We start from the raw sequence: 22,018 nt of genomic DNA on the forward strand, positions 1-22,018 counted from the left end.
GATCTATTCCTAGCTAACTATGTTAATACTAATGGTGAGTTATTATTATTATCTATTATTGTACCATCCCTCCCTCTGTCAGAGAATTAGATCTATTCCTAGCTAACTATGTTAATACTCATGGTGAGTTATTATTATTATCTATTATTGTACCATCCCTCACTCTGTCAGAGAATTAGATCTATTCCTAGCTAACTATGTTAATACTCATGGTGAGTTATTATTATTATTTATTATTGTACTATCCCTCCCTATGTCAGAGAATTAGATCTATTCCTAGCTAACTATGTTAATACTCATGGTGAGTTATTATTATTATCTATTATTGTACCATCCCTCCCTCTGTCAGAGAATTAGATCTATTCCTAGCTAACTATGTTAATACTCATGGTAAGTTATTATTATTATCTATTATTGTACCATCCCTCCCTCTGTCAGAGAATTAGATCTATTCCTAGCTAACTATGTTAATACTAATAGTTATTATTATTATCTATTATTGTACCATCCCTCCCTATGTCAGAGAATTAGATCTATTCCTAGCTAACTATGTTAATACTCATGGTGAGTTATTATTATTATCTATTATTGTACCATCCCTCCCTCTGTCAGAGAATTAGATCTATTCCTAGCTAACTATGTTAATACTAATAGTTATTATTATTATCTATTATTGTACCATCCCTCCCTATGTCAGAGAATTAGATCTATTCCTAGCTAACTATGTTAATACTCATGGTGAGTTATTATTATTATCTATTATTGTACCATCCCTCACTCTGTCAGAGAATTAGATCTATTCCTAGCTAACTATGTTAATACTAATAGTTATTATTATTATCTATTATTGTACCATCCCTCCCTCTGTCAGAGAATTAGATCTATTCCTAGGTAACTATGTTAATACTCATGGTGAGTTATTATTATTATCTATTATTATACCATCCCTCCCTCTGTCAGAGAATTAGATCTATTCCTAGCTAACTATGTTAATACTCATGGTGAGTTATTATTATTATCTATTATTGTACCATCCCTCCCTCTGTCAGAGAATTAGATCTATTCCTAGCTAACTATGTTAATACTAATAGTTATTATTATTATCTATTATTGTACCATCCCTCCCTCTGTCAGAGAATTAGATCTATTCTTAGCTAACTATGTTAATACTCATAGTTATTATTATTATCTATTATTGTACCATCCCTCCCTCTGTGAGAGAATTAGATCTATTCCTAGCTAACTATGTTAATACTCATGGTGAGTTATTATTATTATCTATTATTGTACCATCCCTCCCTATGTCAGAGAATTAGATCTATTCCTAGCTAACTATGTTAATACTAATAGTTATTATTATTATCTATTATTATACCATCCCTCCCTCTGTCAGAGAATTAGATCTATTCCTAGCTAACTATGTTAATACTCATAGTTATTATTATTATCTATTATTGTACCATCCCTCCCTCTGTCAGAGAATTAGATCTATTCCTAGCTAACTATGTTAATACTCATGGTGAGTTATTATTATTATCTATTATTGTACCATCCCTCCCTCTGTTAGAGAATTAGATCTATTCCTAGCTAACTATGTTAATACTAATGGTGAGTTATTATTATTATCTATTATTGTACCATCCCTCCCTCTGTCAGAGAATTAGATCTATTCCTAGCTAACTATGTTAATACTCATGGTGAGTTATTATTATTATCTATTATTGTACCATCCCTCACTCTGTCAGAGAATTAGATCTATTCCTAGCTAACTATGTTAATACTCATGGTGAGTTATTATTATTATTTATTATTGTACCATCCCTCCATCTGTGAGAGAATTAGATCTATTCCTAGCTAACTATGTTATTACTCATGGTAAGTTATTATTATTATCTATTATTGTACCATCCCTCCCTCTGTCAGAGAATTAGATCTATTCCTAGCTAACTATGTTAATACTAATAGTTATTATTATTATCTATTATTGTACCATCCCTCCCTCTGTCAGAGAATTAGATCTATTCCTAGCTAACTATGTTAATACTAATAGTTATTATTATTATCTATTATTGTACCATCCCTCCCTATGTCAGAGAATTAGATCTATTCCTAGCTAACTATGTTAATACTCATGGTGAGTTATTATTATTATCTATTATTGTACCATCCCTCCCTCTGTTAGAGAATTAGATCTATTCCTAGCTAACTATGTTAATACTAATGGTGAGTTATTATTATTATCTATTATTGTACCATCCCTCCCTCTGTCAGAGAATTAGATCTATTCCTAGCTAACTATGTTAATACTCATGGTGAGTTATTATTATTATCTATTATTGTACCATCCCTCACTCTGTCAGAGAATTAGATCTATTCCTAGCTAACTATGTTAATACTCATGGTGAGTTATTATTATTATTTATTATTGTACCATCCCTCACTCTGTCAGAGAATTAGATCTATTCCTAGCTAACTATGTTAATACTAATAGTTATTATTATTATCTATTATTGTACCATCCCTCCCTCTGTGAGAGAATTAGATCTATTCCTAGCTAACTATGTTAATACTCATGGTGAGTTATTATTATTATCTATTATTGTACCATCCCTCACTCTGTCAGAGAATTAGATCTATTCCTAGCTAACTATGTTAATACTCATGGTGAGTTATTATTATTATTTATTATTGTACCATCCCTCACTCTGTCAGAGAATTAGATCTATTCCTAGCTAACTATGTTAATACTAATAGTTATTATTATTATCTATTATTGTACCATCCCTCCCTCTGTGAGAGAATTAGATCTATTCCTAGCTAACTATGTTAATACTAATAGTTATTATTATTATCTATTATTGTACCATCCCTCCCTCTGTCAGAGAATTAGATCTATTCCTAGCTAACTATGTTAATACTAATAGTTATTATTATTATCTATTATTGTACCATCCCTCCCTATGTCAGAGAATTAGATCTATTCCTAGCTAACTATGTTAATACTAATGGTGAGTTATTATTATTATCTATTATTGTACCATCCCTCCCTCTGTCAGAGAATTAGATCTATTCCTAGCTAACTATGTTAATACTCATGGTGAGTTATTATTATTATCTATTATTGTACCATCCCTCCCTCTGTCAGAGAATTAGATCTATTCCTAGCTAACTATGTTAATACTATTGGTGAGTTATTATTATTATCTATTATTGTACCATCCCTCCCTCTGTCAGAGAATTAGATCTATTCCTAGCTAACTATGTTAATACTCATGATGAGTTATTATTATTATCTATTATTGTACCATCCCTCCCTCTGTCAGAGAATTAGATCTATTCCTAGCTAACTATGTTAATACTCATGGTGAGTTATTATTATTATCTATTATTGTACCATCCCTCCCTCTGTCAGAGAATTAGATCTATTCCTAGCTAACTATGTTAATACTAATGGTGAGTTATTATTATTATCTATTATTGTACCATCCCTCCCTCTGTCAGAGAATTAGATCTATTCCTAGCTAACTATGTTAATACTCATGGTGAGTTATTATTATTATCTATTATTGTACCATCCCTCCCTCTGTCAGAGAATTAGATCTATTCCTAGCTAACTATGTTAATACTAATGGTGAGTTATTATTATTATCTATTATTGTACTATCCCTCCCTATGTCAGAGAATTAGATCTATTCCTAGCTAACTATGTTAATACTCATGGTGAGTTATTATTATTATCTATTATTGTACCATCCCTCCCTATGTCAGAGAATTAGATCTATTCCTAGCTAACTATGTTAATACTCATGGTGAGTTATTATTATTATCTATTATTGTACCATCCCTCCCTCTGTCAGAGAATTAGATCTATTCCTAGCTAACTATGTTAATACTCATGGTGAGTTATTATTATTATCTATTATTGTACCATCCCTCCCTCTGTCAGAGAATTAGATCTATTCCTAGCTAACTATGTTAATACTCATAGTGAGTTATTATTATTATCTATTATTGTACCATCCCTCCCTCTGTCAGAGAATTAGATCTATTCCTAGCTAACTATGTTAATACTAATAGTTATTATTATTATCTATTATTGTACCATCCCTCCCTCTGTCAGAGAATTAGATCTATTCCTAGCTAACTATGTTAATACTCATGGTAAGTTATTATTATTATCTATTATTGTACCATCCCTCCCTCTGTCAGAGAATTAGATCTATTCCTAGCTAACTATGTTAATACTCATAGTGAGTTATTATTATTATCTATTATTGTACCATCCCTCCCTCTGTCAGAGAATTAGATCTATTCCTAGCTAACTATGTTAATACTCATGGTGAGTTATTATTATTATCTATTATTGTACCATCCCTCCCTCTGTCAGAGAATTAGATCTATTCCTAGCTAACTATGTTAATACTCATGGTGAGTTATTATTATTATCTATTATTGTACCATCCCTCCCTCTGTCAGAGAATTAGATCTATTCCTAGCTAACTATGTTAATACTCATAGTGAGTTATTATTATTATCTATTATTGTACCATCCCTCCCTCTGTCAGAGAATTAGATCTATTCCTAGCTAACTATGTTAATACTCATGGTAAGTTATTATTATTATCTATTATTGTACTATCCCTCCCTCTGTCAGAGAATTAGATCTATTCCTAGCTAACTATGTTAATACTAATGGTGAGTTATTATTATTATCTATTATTGTACCATCCCTCCCTCTGTGAGAGAATTAGATCTATTCCTAGCTAACTATGTTAATACTCATAGTTATTATTATTATCTATTATTGTACCATCCCTCACTCTGTCAGAGAATTAGATCTATTCCTAGCTAACTATGTTAATACTAATGGTGAGTTATTATTATTATCTATTATTGTACCATCCCTCACTCTGTCAGAGAATTAGATCTATTCCTAGCTAACTATGTTAATACTCATGGTGAGTTATTATTATTATCTATTATTGTACCATCCCTCCCTCTGTGAGAGAATTAGATCTATTCCTAGCTAACTATGTTAATACTAATGGTGAGTTATTATTATTATCTATTATTGTACCATCCCTCACTCTGTCAGAGAATTAGATCTATTCCTAGCTAACTATGTTAATACTAATAGTTATTATTATTATCTATTATTGTACCATCCCTCCCTCTGTCAGAGAATTAGATCTATTCCTAGCTAACTATGTTAATACTAATGGTGAGTTATTATTATTATTTATTATTGTACCATCCCTCCCTCTGTCAGAGAATTAGATCTATTCCTAGCTAACTATGTTAATACTAATAGTTATTATTATTATCTATTATTGTACCATCCCTCCCTCTGTCAGAGAATTAGATCTATTCCTAGCTAACTATGTTAATACTCATGGTGAGTTATTATTATTATCTATTATTGTACCATCCCTCCCTCTGTCAGAGAATTAGATCTATTCCTAGCTAACTATGTTAATACTCATAGTGAGTTATTATTATTATCTATTATTGTACCATCCCTCCCTCTGTCAGAGAATTAGATCTATTCCTAGCTAACTATGTTAATACTAATGGTGAGTTATTATTATTATCTATTATTGTACCATCCCTCCCTATTTCAGAGAATTAGATCTATTCCTAGCTAACTATGTTAATACTAATGGTGAGTTATTATTATTATCTATTATTGTACCATCCCTCCCTATTTCAGAGAATTAGATCTATTCCTAGCTAACTATGTTAATACTAATAGTTATTATTATTATCTATTATTGTACCATCCCTCCCTCTGTCAGAGAATTAGATCTATTCCTAGCTAACTATGTTAATACTAATAGTTATTATTATTATCTATTATTATACCATCCCTCCCTATGTCAGAGAATTAGATCTATTCCTAGCTAACTATGTTAATACTAATAGTTATTATTATTATCTATTATTATACCATCCCTCCCTCTGTCAGAGAATTAGATCTATTCCTAGCTAACTATGTTAATACTCAGAGTTATTATTATTATCTATTATTGTACCATCCCTCCCTCTGTCAGAGAATTAGATCTATTCCTAGCTAACTATGTTAATACTCATGGTGAGTTATTATTATTATCTATTATTATACCATCCCTCCCTCTGTCAGAGAATTAGATCTATTCCTAGCTAACTATGTTAATACTAATAGTTATTATTATTATCTATTATTGTACCATCCCTCCCTCTGTCAGAGAATTAGATCTATTCCTAGCTAACTATGTTAATACTAATAGTTATTATTATTATCTATTATTATACCATCCCTCCCTATGTCAGAGAATTAGATCTATTCCTAGCTAACTATGTTAATACTCATGGTGAGTTATTATTATTATCTATTATTGTACCATCCCTCCCTCTGTGAGAAAATTAGATCTATTCCTAGGTAACTATGTTACTATTACTAATAGTTATTATTTCAACATTACAAATATACTTTAAATTATATATTTATTAACTATATAATTTTGTTTTATTTTTCTCTCACAGTTATTTGATAAATATTTTATTTGACCAAATAAATGTTTCTGGACTCTGTGAGTATGAATTAAAACCATGATAAAGGGATTGGATAATGAATGATTAGTTATTTATCGCATCGTATAATAAACAGCTTTCTGTGGACATATAAATGTACAATTATAACATTAAAACTAGTTTTGTTAGCCTCAAAATTACGAAGGAAGGTCTAACAAAACTGGTTTTAATGCTATGATTGTAAATTTTTATATTCGTTGAAAACTGGATCGATATATCACGATAAAATACATAATTTTTCAGCATGGCTTATAACTGGTTCTAATCCAGCGGATTGTAGTCGGTTTTTAGAAGCCTTCTTTAATCAGTATAATTCAGAAGTGTGGATACTACCTTTAGTATTCAGGGAGTTTTTAAATTGTAAATTTGTATGATCCTTGTCTCCCTGAGTAAAACGGAGCATGCAGAAATGTTGTGCGGATTGCCAAAAATTTCTTTTTGCACAAAGTTAAGACAATAGGATGTTACAAGCAAATACTCTAATTCAAAAAACAAGAATGAAACATATTCATAACTGAATGTATAACATTAATCTAAAGCATACACAGGAACGTTCGTATTAATTAAATTTAAAAAAAATCCATTGGGAATAGTAAAAATTAGTTTGAAATTTTGAATTTCAGAACTTTTGAACGTTATTCGTAATTTTGAACAATCTTTTGACCTCATAGGGTTTAAACAGAAACTAAGTTTAAAAGTTATTAAACTATAGACAATGAAATATTGTGTAGTAGCTGTGCTGCGAAAAATCGCAGGACAATGCAATTCTGTAAAATTTTGTGTAAACCAGCAAAGGATCAAAACTTTTGAAATAAAAAAAATTATAAGATTTCCAAAAAAAAATAAGAAAGTAATTGAAGTCAAAATAAAAGCACAAAATAAGTTTCAGTTAATAACAAAAAAAAATGTATTTTACATATTTTGTTTTAGGAATTTTGTTATCAAAAGTTTTAAGCCGCTGTAGGACAAATTAACTTGTACCCCCGGAGTCATAAAATATTTGCCAATATTTTCATTTTTTACTTCCATTGGCAATTTTGGAGATTTCCAAACCTTTATTGATATTGGCTTCGGGTGGGTTGGGCCTCTGCCAGCTACCAATATTTAATTATCCCATATACCAGTAAACCCTTTCTATTCTAACATTTTTAAACAAAATTAATTCAACATGAGCAAAATTAAATATATTTATCATAAAATTGTTTAGTATAGTATTGTAAAGGATATAGAATATACGTGGATATTATGACAGGGGAAATATTGTCGCCAATTTAGCTTGCTACCATGGACATCACTTATTGATCAGTTTGTTCAGCCAGTAGGGGGGCCGAGGTGGGGATCCAAGTAATAATAAATCCATTATTATTGTACCTAGTAAGGTTAGGGTAAGTTGGGATTATAATATTCTGCAAGGTTTTTAATTCAGCCTAGCCCAATTCTGTTGGAATTTGAAACCCACTACAGTATTGTTTGTAAAGAAAAATCTTTAAATGCAACCGTCTTGTGTTTTTATGTCTTGTGTCTAATATTTACATTTGTTTCGTGATTTTTTTTTGTAAAGCAAATTAATGATTTTTTTGTAATGTTTAGATACGTTATGTGAGGCAGAAAAAGACGACGACGGCCATGCTTTAAATTTAAAAGGTACTTTTCATTTTTTTTGCAAATAAATTGAAGAATTAAAATTAAGGTTTAAAGGCCTTTCTTTACAAATAAATAACAAAAAAATAATTAAGATATTAAAATAATATATTTATTTCGATATTCTATGGGTAGGTTACATATACAATTTTTTGGAAGAAATTGGAAGAGATTAAATTATCTGTCATTAACAAATTCCATTATGAAAAATATCTTTGCTCTAAGATTTTGCACTTTTTAAAAGTAATAATTATTTGGACTTATTATGTTATTAGCATGTTTATCAAGAAAGAAAAAAAGCTGTTTTTTTTTCATGGGAGTAAGGTACATAAAGTACAAAATAAAACAGTAAATCCCATCCATACATAGTAAAACAAAACTAAAAGATATCCTTATATATCATATAAAATAAAACTGGTGTAGTTGCCCAGAAAGAAAAATTGGTTTGCCAAAAAATTCTTGAAATGGTTCTGTAAGGTTGGGGTGTGAATTCAAAACAAAAACTAAAAAAAACAAAATAGCAAAAAACGTTTAAAATATTTTTTAAAGTCAACCATTTTCAATTTAGATGTGACAAAAGGAATTTTTCCCGCATTTTACTTAATAAATTATTTCGGCTGTTTTGCTAAAACACCATCTTGTATAGAGGTGGGTGTAAAGAGGTTGGCAAGGGGAATTTATGCAGCTGCATTTTTAATCTTCCTGCCAGAAGTAGCTGCCAGATTCCGGAGAATATTTGTCTGTCATAAATTTTACAATGTTTTCAAGTAGATACGTTAATAAATGTAATAAATTATGTGTTTACATGATTATTTTCAAATTTGTTTACCTTCTAATATTTAGTGAGAATCAATTAACTTTGTCAAACTGACGTACAGACATATACCCTAATTATAGAAAAGCTTCGCCTATACAAAATTAAATACAAATTATAAATGAAATGTACTAAGATAACAAAATTATTAAATCACTATAAATACATAACCACAAAAATTTCTAAAACCAAAATTCAAATCAAATTTTTTAGATTCAACATAATTTACTTATGCTTATATTGACAACATTAGATATTTTCAATTAGATAATTTGGTTCATGAAAAGAAAATAAAGTAGTGGGTTTCGTCGTGTTTTCAAAATAGCCTTTTATAGGTTATTTTAGGTTAGGGAATTGTAAATGATTGGACCGCAGGGTAAGAGCCCCCCTCCCCCCGATAATTTTAAGAGTATATTTCAAAGTTACAAAATAACCAATTTGTAAAGCCTAGAAAGCTTAAAATAATCCATGCCATTGTGACTCTATTCTAATAATGTATATGCTTTTCAGGGTTCCCTCATAATCCGTACAATGGAGTGATGGTTAACGATGTAATAGCGGCCTCAGGCGTCTTTACAGCCAAAGAATTATGGAAATTTACCAAAGGTAGGCACGCTACAAGCCATTTGAAGACACTGTAAAAAAAGTCTCACATATGAAACATTTTTTTTAAAAAGATAAGAAGCCTAAGTTTGATTTAAAAATGCTGTGCTTTAAAGATTCTATTTTTTTAAAATCAGAATATTAAATGTTGCTTGCACATATAAGATGATTTTTTACAGTATGTGTTTTTAACTAATAACATTAACTTATATGTTGTCGCTACTTGTTAATTAATTTCAGTAGCAAAGCTATTCTATAACTGACGGCTGAACGTCCTTACATTTATTTATATTCTTGTTTAGAAAGTAAACATAGCCTTGATTATGGTTGGCCTCCCCCTACAGCCTCACTTAGAGGTAAAATTTCAAATAAAATCAAGTACCTCCCTTCTCTAATAAAACATTAGTAGCTTTAGGGGCATTTGAGGGATAAGGAAAAATAATATGAGGATGGGGTTGATTTCTCATGATACTTTTGTGGTACCCTCCTCTAAAATAGTTCACTTGAGAAGCTTCACTGTTAAGAAGAACCATATCGGTTCAGCGGATAGCGAGATTCTTCAGTACACACGTACACTAGTCTAATATAATTTTAAAGGCATGTTTATTTTTTAATTCTAAAGAGGAAAAAACAGCAAACTATTATACAGTAATAATAAATTCACTTTTGTTTTAGCATCAATAATGGCTGGCGGGTCCCACATGCAGTCAGGCTTCAACTCTATAAAGCTTGAGACGCCCGGGTATTATTGTAACTCCTACACCCCTCCGGGAGCTCCGGACCATCATGCCATGATTTCGGCCTCCGGATACAGTAAGTAGCTTTTTTATTATCGAAGCTACTCTTTTTCTAGTGTTTCTGTCGGTCTGTCATAAATGCAAGAATGGCCTGATTTTTGTTACTAAATATATTTTTATTCCCTATTGCCTCCCTTGACATTGGGGGCTGGGTAACCCTGCAGGGGTTAGACATAGTAACATCCCCCACAAACACTTATTTTCAAATTATTCAAAAAAAAATTGAGAGGGTTGTAAGTGTTCAACCGACCACAGGGGGGAAAGGACAAATTTTTTTGTTATCTCATAACAGTAGATCAAATATTCCATGGATTGATTATTTGATATGAAACTGAAATACTATAAGAATTGTATTAAAAGTAGGTCCATTAAAGTTTCCTATGCATTATTATGAGCATGTGTGTGTCGAAACATTCTAATTTACATCATGTTACACACACACAAGCAAGCACTATAACACACTTAAACATGAGTATAGACCAGACAGGGAGAGGACATTGGACATAGGTTCCCAAAGTTGAGCTTTAAAACTTTAGATGTTATATTGATTGGGTTATACAAACATTTCCCCTAATAAGTTTAGTAATTTAATTTATCATAATTGGGGATTAACTTCAACTATTTGCCCATTGTCTTATCCCTTAAAGTCCCTGATATAGACAGATTTAAAGACAAAAGATGTGAAATTATTGATGTGCCCGCCCACTTAAAGTTTTAGGAAGCTTTTTTACACTATTTTAGTATATATTTTTCTGTTATTTCTACAAAATTATAATTAATAAACGTGATTTTAGCTGACATAGTATGAACTATTAACATAAGGGAAGAGTAAGAAATCTATTTAAAATTTTGCTAATATGTATATCGAAAAATCTTTTTGTTTTGTGCGACTGGTTAGGGAGTGGCCCTGCGGGCCTTTTCTAAACTTTCCTTATGCTCATTAGCCATATTAATATTTATATCAGGTTCATGCTGGGAATTTTAGTGTTTTTGTAAAACAGTAAATAAGATTTCCTAGATTTTTCAGCACATCCAATTATCATCAGATATATTTTATTGGTAAAAAGACCAAAAAAATAAAAAATGAACCTTTTCAATTTTTTAAAGTTGATTTCAGGTTCATTTAAAAAAAAACATTTTTGTAGGAATACATAAACTCTACTTTATCCAGGGATCTTTAAGGATAAGAAAATAAACGAAATATTGATATATATTAACACCCAATGATGACAAACAAAATTACCACTTATGTAGTTGGTTTGGAACCAACCAATCAAAATTCAATAACAGTGCCAAAATATTTTGTGCCAATGAATGCGATAAATTGTTTATAAAACTTTGGGTGTAATTTTCAGTCCAGTATCCCTCCCCTCCCTGAGTTCATCAAAATGAGGGGGAAGCTAGATATTTCACACAGCATTTGATGAATTTTCAACTTAAGTGAAAGTAAATTTAGATTTTGGTATTGTCAATTATAATTAGCTACTCCTGTATATGAGATAGATGTTCAGATATGATAAAGGTCCCGTTATTTTTGGTGTGGCTGCCAGGGATCTCAAGGGTTAAGACAATAGCCGCTTATTTGTTGTTCATCCACAATGTAAATACTCAAAATTACCCCTTTTGTTGATTACAATTAATGGTTGAAATGTTTGGACACTCAAATTAATGAACTACCGAATCAAAATTCACTAAAAGTCCTAAAAGTTGTAAAGCCAACGAATAGGAAAAGGTTATTATTACACTTTGGGGACTAGTGTAATAAAGAGCCCAATGTCCCCTCCGTCCCTGTGTGGCTGCTATATGTGATATTTCCATAATTTTGTATGAGTTTCATACTCAATATTTAGTGAGAATAATTCCTAAACAAGAAAGACATAAGCTAACATTAGCGAAGCTTAATCTTATATTTTAAGAATAACAACATGCGGTTGCTTCTAAGGCTTTTCGAAGGTAGAGAGAAATAGCCTGAAAACACTCTAAAACATATAAATGAAAAAATATTCTAGACTTGACATAGCGATATCTTAACAAACAAGCAAAAACCTTACTACTTTATATGGTAGGATATCAATAGGGAGGTACGGTAGAAGTCATAGCTGTAAACATGCAAACACTGTTGCTTTACAAAGTAGCTTCGCTACTTAAAACCAAAGATTTAGAAAACTCTTTAGCTACTACATGTCATACCCTAGAGCGATATAATGCTTAAATATTTTGAATATTGAAGTTTTACAAAAACTTGTTTGAAAAAGTTGAACGTTTAAAATGGTTAGGTATTTGAGATGTAATTTTGGTTGTTTCAGTTTCGCAATTCATGATACTTGGAAAATTTCTTTATCCTAAATAACTATGTTCTTACAAAATTGCTTTAATACTTTTTTTAAAATAGCAAAAAGTGGCTACTAATTGGTTATTAAAATTAAAAATTGATGAACATATTGACAAATTTCTTTGCCATTTATGTTGTATAAGGGTTTATATAAATAAAATATAAATTATTTTTTCTCCCAATCCTAAAAAGTAATTTAAGATTTACCGGTTTCCCGTACCACAAGCGAATTTAAAACAGTTTAGGTTTGGTTAAGTAAAGGTTAGATGATAAGTACCCCGCATGCTAAGTACCGCAGTAGTAAGGCTGATTCTTTTTTTAAATTTTTTTTAAAGAGGGATGTTTTTTTGGTAGTAAAGAAAACGGTGTGAATGAATACACTATATATTTCAGAAGTAGCATTGTTAGACCTCGTTGTCTTATCCCTAAATTAATAATTCATTGTTTTAAATCTGCAGAATGAAATAAACATATGAAAATCTGAACAGTAGGTAAAACGGCACAAGAGAATTGCCTCCTTTCCTCATTTGCATGCTCATTTAAAATAGAATTTGCGCACGCTCAGAAACAGTGATAAGCCTTTTTAAAAACTTAGAAGTTAGAACTATGTTAGAGTGATTAAATTTAGTACAAAAGTTTACCTTCCTTTGAGGAGGACATTGGACAGTAAATTATACTGGTACCTATGCTTTCATTTTCTTATTTGTTGGCTTAAAACTTTAGATATTTTATTGAATTAGTTGGTTCCAAACTAGTATTGTCCCAACTTTTTAACCAATGATTTCAATCTACAGCAGGGGCAAATTAGTTATTACATAGCTAAACTTGTCATATTTCTACAAAATGTTTGTTTGTTCTTCAAAATGTTTCTCCATGTCCTTGCAAGCAAATTTTTTCTGCAAAATATTTCAATTCAGGAGAAAATAGTGATGACAAAGCAAGATCTGTTTGTTCAATCTTTACTCTCTATATGCATTTTTATCCACATTTTACATAATTTGGTTTTAATGTATTTATAATACATTTTGAAAAAATTAATATGAAAAATTTAATCTTGAAAATTTTAATAATTCTCCCCATTATACATAATCAAAAATTGATATATACCTGTCTATTTATATAACTATCCAACTTTCAAATATTGATCAATCCATCCATCCAACATCATATTAATATTCATCTATCTATCTAGGTTTACCGCCTCAGCACCTGTACTACAGCCCGCCAGACCCCCAGTCTGTAGCAGCGCACAGCCCCTCCACGGCCAGCCTCCACAAGTATCACGAGGCCAACGGCGGCCAGGACTCCTTCTCCGACTTTGTTGGCATCCTGTGCCAGGACGGTCAGTCTGGAGGTCTTGCAGGATCCGCACAGAGCCATCCTCCACATTCCAGATCACCGAAGGTAAATACTTTCATCAAATACTTGTAGCTGCGCCCATATCATATAGGGGCTTTGTATTCGAATGGGTTGGGACGGAAGGACAGAAATATATCCTAAAACAAAGATTTAAATCTAAAAATAAAACAGCCTTAAACCATGCCTGGACAACCTTACTACCTTATATAATAGGATTCGTTTAGTCTAAATTTCTAAATGTTTTTTAAACATTAAATTTGCAGAATATGTAAATTAATATTTCACTTTATTGTATTTTTTAATCTAACTCCTATTTTGTATATTTACAGGTGAGTAGTTACTACACCCCACCCTCCATGTACCCGCCCCCACCCACAATGTCGCGACCAGTGCCCCTGGTTAGGACGACCGACCCCTCCTCGCCGCCGGACCATCACCTGTCCAACGCCGGCGGTACCGGGTACGAGAACTTCCCGCCTATTGGCCTACCCACCCCAGATCAGTCTGACGGTAAGAATTAATTTTTGTTTAGCACCGCAGCTAAATTGTGTTTAGAATATTAGAATTTTAAAAATCCATGTTATGGCATATATAATGTTTTATTTTTATATTTTTTGGATTCTAACTATTGAATACTTTGCTTTACATATAAAATATGTAATTAAAATGGGTAAGCAAATCTTAAAATTTTCTAAAACCCCAATAGCATTTTTTCAGTCCATTATTTATTTTGATTTCTTAGAATGTTTGATTTGAACTAATTTATTCAAGAAAAAAATCCCTACGGAAAAAATGAAATTATCTAGATGAAGTCAAAAAGTTTGCGATATTTAAACAAAAATGCAAATGTTAAACAACAGCAAAATTGTGAATATAAGAAGCAATCTATTCTAATCATTCAAAGTACAGCAGCAATAAGAAGACGTACAGACAGTCTTCATTATGTAGTACAAATCAGCAAAAATTTGATATTCACTGAAAAAGAAAATTTATATTCTGTTTTTAAATAAAAAAATCCGCAATAAATAAAATGGCGCAATTGCGAAAACGTATTTTGCGCGTGCAAAATAATCAGATTCCGCTAAAACCTGCTTCCAAATAACAATTAAGATAATTAAACTCAATTTCATGTGATTTTAAAGCAAAGATTTTTCTTACTTTTTTTTGCAAGGGTGGACTTAAAGATTAAAGTATTTGGATGTTTGATTTTATGTTTTATGAGACTATATAACGGTTAATTAGGAAGATAGGTCTACAATTTTCAGGGTAGTTTTATTTTTGTCTTTGGCAAGTTTAAGCTACAAACATTTTTGCACTTAATTGTTTTTTTTGCTATAATAATACTCTTAATTAGAAGAATACAAAAAAAAAATTTATCACATTTGAATCAAGAATGTTTGTTTGTTAGTATACACATGAGAGCGTTAGCAAATCTAATTGCAAAATAAGCAACATTTTGGCACTACAAACATTGCAGTTTATATTCAAACAAGGATGACAACATCCATAAAAGCGAAGCACTGAAACGGTAGGACAAACGGACATTAACACTTGTATAGTGTCTAAACTGAATTATCAGAATAAAAAAGTATAAGAGTCGAAGCAAAATTGTAAGTAAATTTGTTGAAAAACTTCTTGATACAGGATAATGTTTATTGAGTTTATGGACATACTTACATTTTTAGGATTTGATTATAGAGTTGCTTCGCTTAAAATATTGTTCTTTGTTGTCCCAGGAATCAATATACCAAAAATCAGATCAAACGGATAATTAGATCACATAAAAATTTGCTGTTAAAAAATTAGAAAAATCAACATGTTTAAAATGGACGTACGGACATTCTGGTAATGATTATAGAGTTGCTACGCTTTCTAAATCGTATCTTACTACTACAGGAATCATCATGCAAAGTTTGAAATCGATAGGACAATTCTAACATGCCTAAATTAACAAATAAAAGCTATCTATCTCGGACGGATTGACGGACGTACGGACGGACGGACCGACCCTAATTATAGAAAAGCTTCGCTTTTAACATTAAAAAAATACATGGATTTGGTATTTTATGTTTTAATAATCTAAAAGTAAGTCCATAACTAGATATTATTTGAAAAACATAAAATATCTCTTTATCTTTCCTTTTTTTATAAGTCGTTTAGTAAAATTGTAGCTAAACTTATGATAGTAAAAAGATTCTTATACAATCTAACTAAATAATGTTTCAAACTTTCATTGACCTATCTTCTTACCCCTAGCTGTCCCCAACCATTCCTAATAAAGCTATCAATATTAACAAATATTTAATTACTTCTGCCCATCTGTGTAATTTTTACTCCAAGTTGACTTACATGATTTTTACTTTAATAAACTTTTTCTTACTTTTAACCCCTTTTGAGTCATTATTTTCCTGAAAAGTTCTGATGATCTTAAAATCTTACTGACAACTAACAAACAATCATACATTTTTCTTGATGTATCCTTTAAAATAAAGTAGTAAACTTTTTTGCCATCTATTTAACTGTTTGAGTTTTATTTTTAGGAAGCATTACATTGGTCCCTGTTTAGTTTTAGACCATTAATTTTATAAAATTAAAGCTTTTAGGCTATCCCCCCCCCCTTTCCCCCCTATTGTATACAGAACCCCTAGAACATAGGGGTGTAGTCAATAGTTATCATAAAATGCATAAAAGAAGTAAATATAGGTCCAGATGCACTGTTCCAGACTTAATGATTTTCCAATGCAAATCTGTACATTTGTCATACTAAACAACACTTAATTGTTCTACATTCGACTAGTATATGTTCGTCTGTATGTCTGTCATAAAGAGAAATTACGTGAAAAGAAAACTACCATTAAACAAAAGTATTATTAATAAAGAATTGTTATTTATGACTAGTAATAAAAAAAATAAAACCATGACCTAAACGTGTAGAGAAGCTTCGCGCAAAAAAAAATCATTAAATCTAAATATATCTAAAAATTTTGGAAATAACCTAATAAAATTTTAAAATGTATCACTATCAAAAAATCTATTAAGTATTTGGGCGGAGCCTTAGCATGCTTATCAATAAGCTATATAGAAATAAATTATTATTAATGTTTCATCATAAGAATTTTCAGGTGTGCTTTCACTTCCACACATGTGTCACATTATAAAATTATCAGAATCGCATATTATTACATCATTATAGCACCTTTTCTTTAAGTTTATCCTAATGATAATTTTAATATTACTTAGATCTTACACCAGATTATCATGTACTCTAATAAAGTGAAATTTGAAGCTAAAATAACGATCCACCCCCTACTGAATGAACAAACAGACCAATAAATAATGTCCATGTTAGCAACCTAAATTGACGACAATCTTTCCCCTGTCATAATATCCACATATATTCTATATCAATTATTCTAATTAACAAACCTTCCCATTTCTATATTTGCCATTGCAATTAAGAAATACTATGCTCATGTGATAATTTGCGGAAATCAATACGCCCCGAATTCTGATGGTATAAAATGATAAATGATTGATAAGATTTGCCGTGTCAAGTCTTGTTTCATAAATTATTGAACAGCGCCTTTTTAGAATCATATGGTTTTCTAGAATTTTAAAGATTCTATTTAGGTAGTAATAGGAAGGTTTAGGACATTTTTTGCCTTATTTTTTCTTTATTAACATTGAAAAATAGTAATTTTTGTCGTTATAATGATTATTTTTTGCTGAAAGAAAGTTTAAGGAAAAATGCTTTGGCTTTTTTTCTCTTGCAACAAATAAATAAATAATAACAATTTTAATGTATTTTTTTTTATTTCAGAGAGATACTACAGCGGTCAAATGGAGCCTGTAGACGCGACGGTCAGCACCGCTCTCTCCCTCACCAACGGGGGCAAGCCTCAATCCCCCGGACTACAATCCCCACAAGACAAATAGCTGCCAATGCTTGCACTACTAAACGCCACATTCGGAGAGGAAATTGATGGAACCGAAACCTTGTATCCATACGAGAATTAAAATAATTGAAATGTGATTGGTGGATGCTGGTTCGAATCCCTTTTTTTTATAAAAAGCATTGGTGTTTTGTTAACCATAACTGAGAGACAATTGATACTTGTTTTGTTATTATTTTAATTAGATTTTGTCAATAATTTAAAATTGAGTTAAAAACTAAAGAATTATACTCTTGTTATTTTAAACGGTGAACTTTTTTGATTTAGAGTTTTTTTCTAGATTTTTTTTGTAGTGATCATGTCAAGTCATAATATTATTATTATTAATTAATTAAGTTAACCTTTTACTGTTAATGAATCTCTATAACTATTATTATAATTATAAATTTGTTTGATGATATGTTATAATAATATGAAAATGCTACCAGTTTTACCAATAATCTTAATAAAGAAAATTTAATCAATCAAAAAATCTTAATTTTTACATTCATTAAATTTTAAAAATTTGATCGATGACATTTGATCAGAAATTGATAAAAATTGTAGTTTGTTGAAAATTATTCAGGGAAAAGGCCTATATGTGTTTTAGGTTCGAACCCCTGCCTTACCCACCTTACGTCCTGTTACAAAAAAATTGTAGTTTTCCATTCTCCTTAAGCAATAAATATTATGAATAATTATTTTGATTTTCTCAATAACTTAAACAGTCAATGAATTTTAGAATTTTAAATAGTATTTATAGATTACAGAAATTGTTTTAATGAAGCCTTTTTATCCCAAAATATGTCCCCTAACTGATACCTAATAGAAAATATACAAAATAGCAAAAAAAAAATAAAAGATAGGAAATCTAAAATGATTTTTTTATCTTAATATGAGAAAAACTATATTGCCTACAACTTTTGCCTTTTCATAATATTACAGAATCAAAATTTTTGGCGGATTTTAAATCATTATTTTTGCAGTATTTTAAGGACGTCTTTTTCATCAAGATATGCAAAACGGATTTAGTCTAAAGTCCCCTAACTTGGAATTCCAATCACTATGCAAATACAAACCTAATCAAATTAAATTAGTACAACTATTAGAAACCCAGAGCTACAGGGATAAGGCAATGTGAAGATGAAATAAACTTCGTCGAATATAGAGATACATCTAAATGGATATTTCAATAGGAGAAGAACTGTTTTCCAACTGTTCGGTAGGTCAAAACTTGTTACTACCTGGGGGTAAAGTTGATTTGTCTTTCTTTTGAATACAATATTGAATGGAAGAAATAGGGGAAGTTATTTTATCCTCTATTCACCTATCTCAAGATCCCCGGAGAAATGGATATTGAAATCCAGGTTTCAGATAATTGAAATTGGATATTACATTAAGTTTATAATCATGGAGGGAGAAGTAAATTGAAGATAAATTCATCTACTTGTACAGACAATTCGAGGCCTATTTATGCATTAAGTGTAAGAGAGAATGTTTGAAAAAATGTATAGTTTCTTACAAAGAAACTTTTGGTTTTGAACCTTGATTGTCCTTGTTTAAAGATGTCAACTGAGCCATGCTGTGATTGAATCTTAGCCACGGTTATAAATAATACAAGCAAAACAGGCAAAATAGTTTTTCTCAAATGAAACTCTGAATAAGCATTATGTTTATTTTATTTTGGAATTAAAAGGCTAAATAAATTTATCATCCCATGCTATGCAATAGTCATTATAATCCTTAAATATAAAATTAAACCATTATACAGTATATTCACAATTTATTAGTTTGAAATTAAATATTGTGTAATTAATGAAAATCAATAAAAACTGCGCTTGCTTTTTTATAAATAAACAAATGATTTAGACGATTTATGTTTTTTTCCTATTTAATGGATAGATATTTAGTTTCAATGTTTAGAAACCCGCTACTGTAGAAACACGTCATAACTATAGACGTTGAAAATGGTTTCTGTAATGTAAACTGCGCGAAATTTAAAGGTGCCACTCATTACCAGGCACAGTTAGGACAGTTCGTGCAAGAGTTGGTTGTCTGATGGGTGTTACTTAACCTAATACCCTTGGTTTTTGGACAGAAAAGGAGAGATTTGGTTCTCCTTAGTTATCTCTGGTTGTTGGACTGAAGTTAGAGTGTCATGGGCAGCAGCCTCGCCAATAAGAGGTAATTGATAGTTACAATGTTTCGAAAATACATATAATCGAAGCTAAAAATAAGATTAACCCTAAGTTAAGACCAGATTTTCATCTAATTTCCTAGCCCTGTACTCCAAGTGATAGTGGCTATACGATTTTCGGATCTACTGCAGTTCACGGTAAAATATAGCTGGTAACGAATATTGCCAAAAATCTCTGAATTTTAAAGGCTGCTAGTTGCCAAACGGCTGAACATACAGATCATGCCCGCACACTGTTTTAAGCGGTATAAGAAGGCCTACAAATAATCTGGAATAGCCATAAATCAATAATGGATAATTATCTCGCAGTGCAGAGAAATGCGCGAAAAAGGCCTATTTTACGCGTTTTTTCTTCAGTGAAGCTTTCCCTGTGCAACATTGGATCTTGGCTATTCCAGATTATTTGTAGGCCTTCTTATACCGCTTAAAATGGTGTGCGGTTATGATCTGTACGTTCAGCCGTTTGGCAGCTAGCAGCCTTAAAAAATCATAGATTTTTGGCAATATTCGTTACCAGCAATATTTTACCGTGAACTGCAGTAGATCCCGATTTTCTTTATTAGTTTTAAATGTTGAAAGAAAACTGTAAAAAAATCCCTCTGTGTGAAAAATTATATATGTAAATTCAATACTTGAAAAGTAATTTAAACACATATATGGCAATATTACATTATAAGTAGCGCTGCTAATATATATATATAGATAGATAAGGTCTATCTGTACGTTTGTCTTTCATATGTCATAATAAATATAATTTGAACACAAATATGACAATGTTACATTAAAAGTAACGCAACATACAAATAAGGACTGTCTTTCCGTCTGTCTTTCATATGCCATAATTGGCATAATATACATATTAGGGTTGGGCCGGCCACACCGGATATCCGGCCCAACCCTAATACATATGTATTTTCAATAATTTAAAGTAATATACTCAAAAATATGGCAATATTGCATTATGTAGCGCAGCTAATATATACAATACATACAAGATCTGTCTGTACGTCTGTTAATAACAACATTAAAAGTAGTATGGAGATGACTATAAAGAAGGTTTGTAACGTCTATGAATCATAATGTCTTATAAGTTTTAATATTGATAATTAGAATAAGAACTAACCTGAAAAGGGAATAAACAAATGGAATAAACCCTATTTTGTTCTCATTTATCAAAATAACCAATATTCATTTCTCCATCATTGCCATAAAACTAACAAAAATAATACAACATTTTAAAGACAAACAGCGGTAAATAGTTTTTTCTCAGATGCTCTATACCTGTTCCATGAAATGCTGTGCATGTTGATTCAGATTGAAAAGTTTTATTATTCTATTCACAATCAATAAGGTGTCCCTTCATATCCGCTGTAGAGTAATATTCACAAAAAGCATAAGTGGTATGCGATTGAATGGGATTTTTTTATGTATAAAAATTTGAAAATATAATAGATTTTGATAACGTCAATTAAAGTATTGTTGTAAATAAGAACTGCTATGAAATTTTATGTCTATAGAAACTTTTAATAAATATAATCTACATTTGTAAATAAATCAGTAAATATTATGTGTATGGATGGTTAATAAAATTGTGGCATTTTTAAAAGCGAAGCTTTTCTATAATTAGGGTCGGCCCGTTCGTACGTCCGTACGTCCGTCCGTCAGTAACGGATAGCTTTTTTCGTTAACTTAGACATGTTAGAATTGTCCTATCGATTTCAATTTTGCATGGTGATTCCTTTAGTAGTTAGGTACGATTTAGAAAGCGCAGAA

General features: G+C 30.7%; 1 protein-coding gene across 7 annotated transcripts in view; it reads left to right on the forward strand.

Annotated features, from left to right (window-relative positions):
* Positions 1 to 18,749, forward strand: part of LOC145313420 (nuclear factor 1 X-type-like) — a 50,092-nt gene extending 31,343 nt beyond the window's left edge. For 3 of the 7 annotated variants that reach the window (XM_080152824.1, XM_080152835.1, XM_080152875.1), the window contains 7 exons: positions 8,161 to 8,214; positions 9,536 to 9,631; positions 9,931 to 9,984; positions 10,304 to 10,441; positions 13,950 to 14,161; positions 14,446 to 14,626; positions 17,937 to 18,749. In XM_080152824.1, the coding sequence (XP_080008950.1) occupies positions 8,161 to 8,214; positions 9,536 to 9,631; positions 9,931 to 9,984; positions 10,304 to 10,441; positions 13,950 to 14,161; positions 14,446 to 14,626; positions 17,937 to 18,052 (851 nt within the window). In that variant the 3' untranslated portion in view covers positions 18,053 to 18,749. The remainder of the gene's footprint in view (positions 1 to 8,160; positions 8,215 to 9,535; positions 9,632 to 9,930; positions 9,985 to 10,303; positions 10,442 to 13,949; positions 14,162 to 14,445; positions 14,627 to 17,936) is intronic. The other 4 variants (XM_080152843.1, XM_080152852.1, XM_080152858.1 and 1 more) reach the window with 3 other exon arrangements.
* Positions 18,750 to 22,018: the final 3,269 nt, after the last annotated feature.

The sequence above is a fragment of the Acartia tonsa genome, chromosome 1, assembly GCF_053477335.1.
Source record: "Acartia tonsa isolate MP-2025a chromosome 1, ASM5347733v1, whole genome shotgun sequence".
In the NCBI taxonomy this organism is placed as follows: domain Eukaryota; kingdom Metazoa; phylum Arthropoda; class Copepoda; order Calanoida; family Acartiidae; genus Acartia; species Acartia tonsa.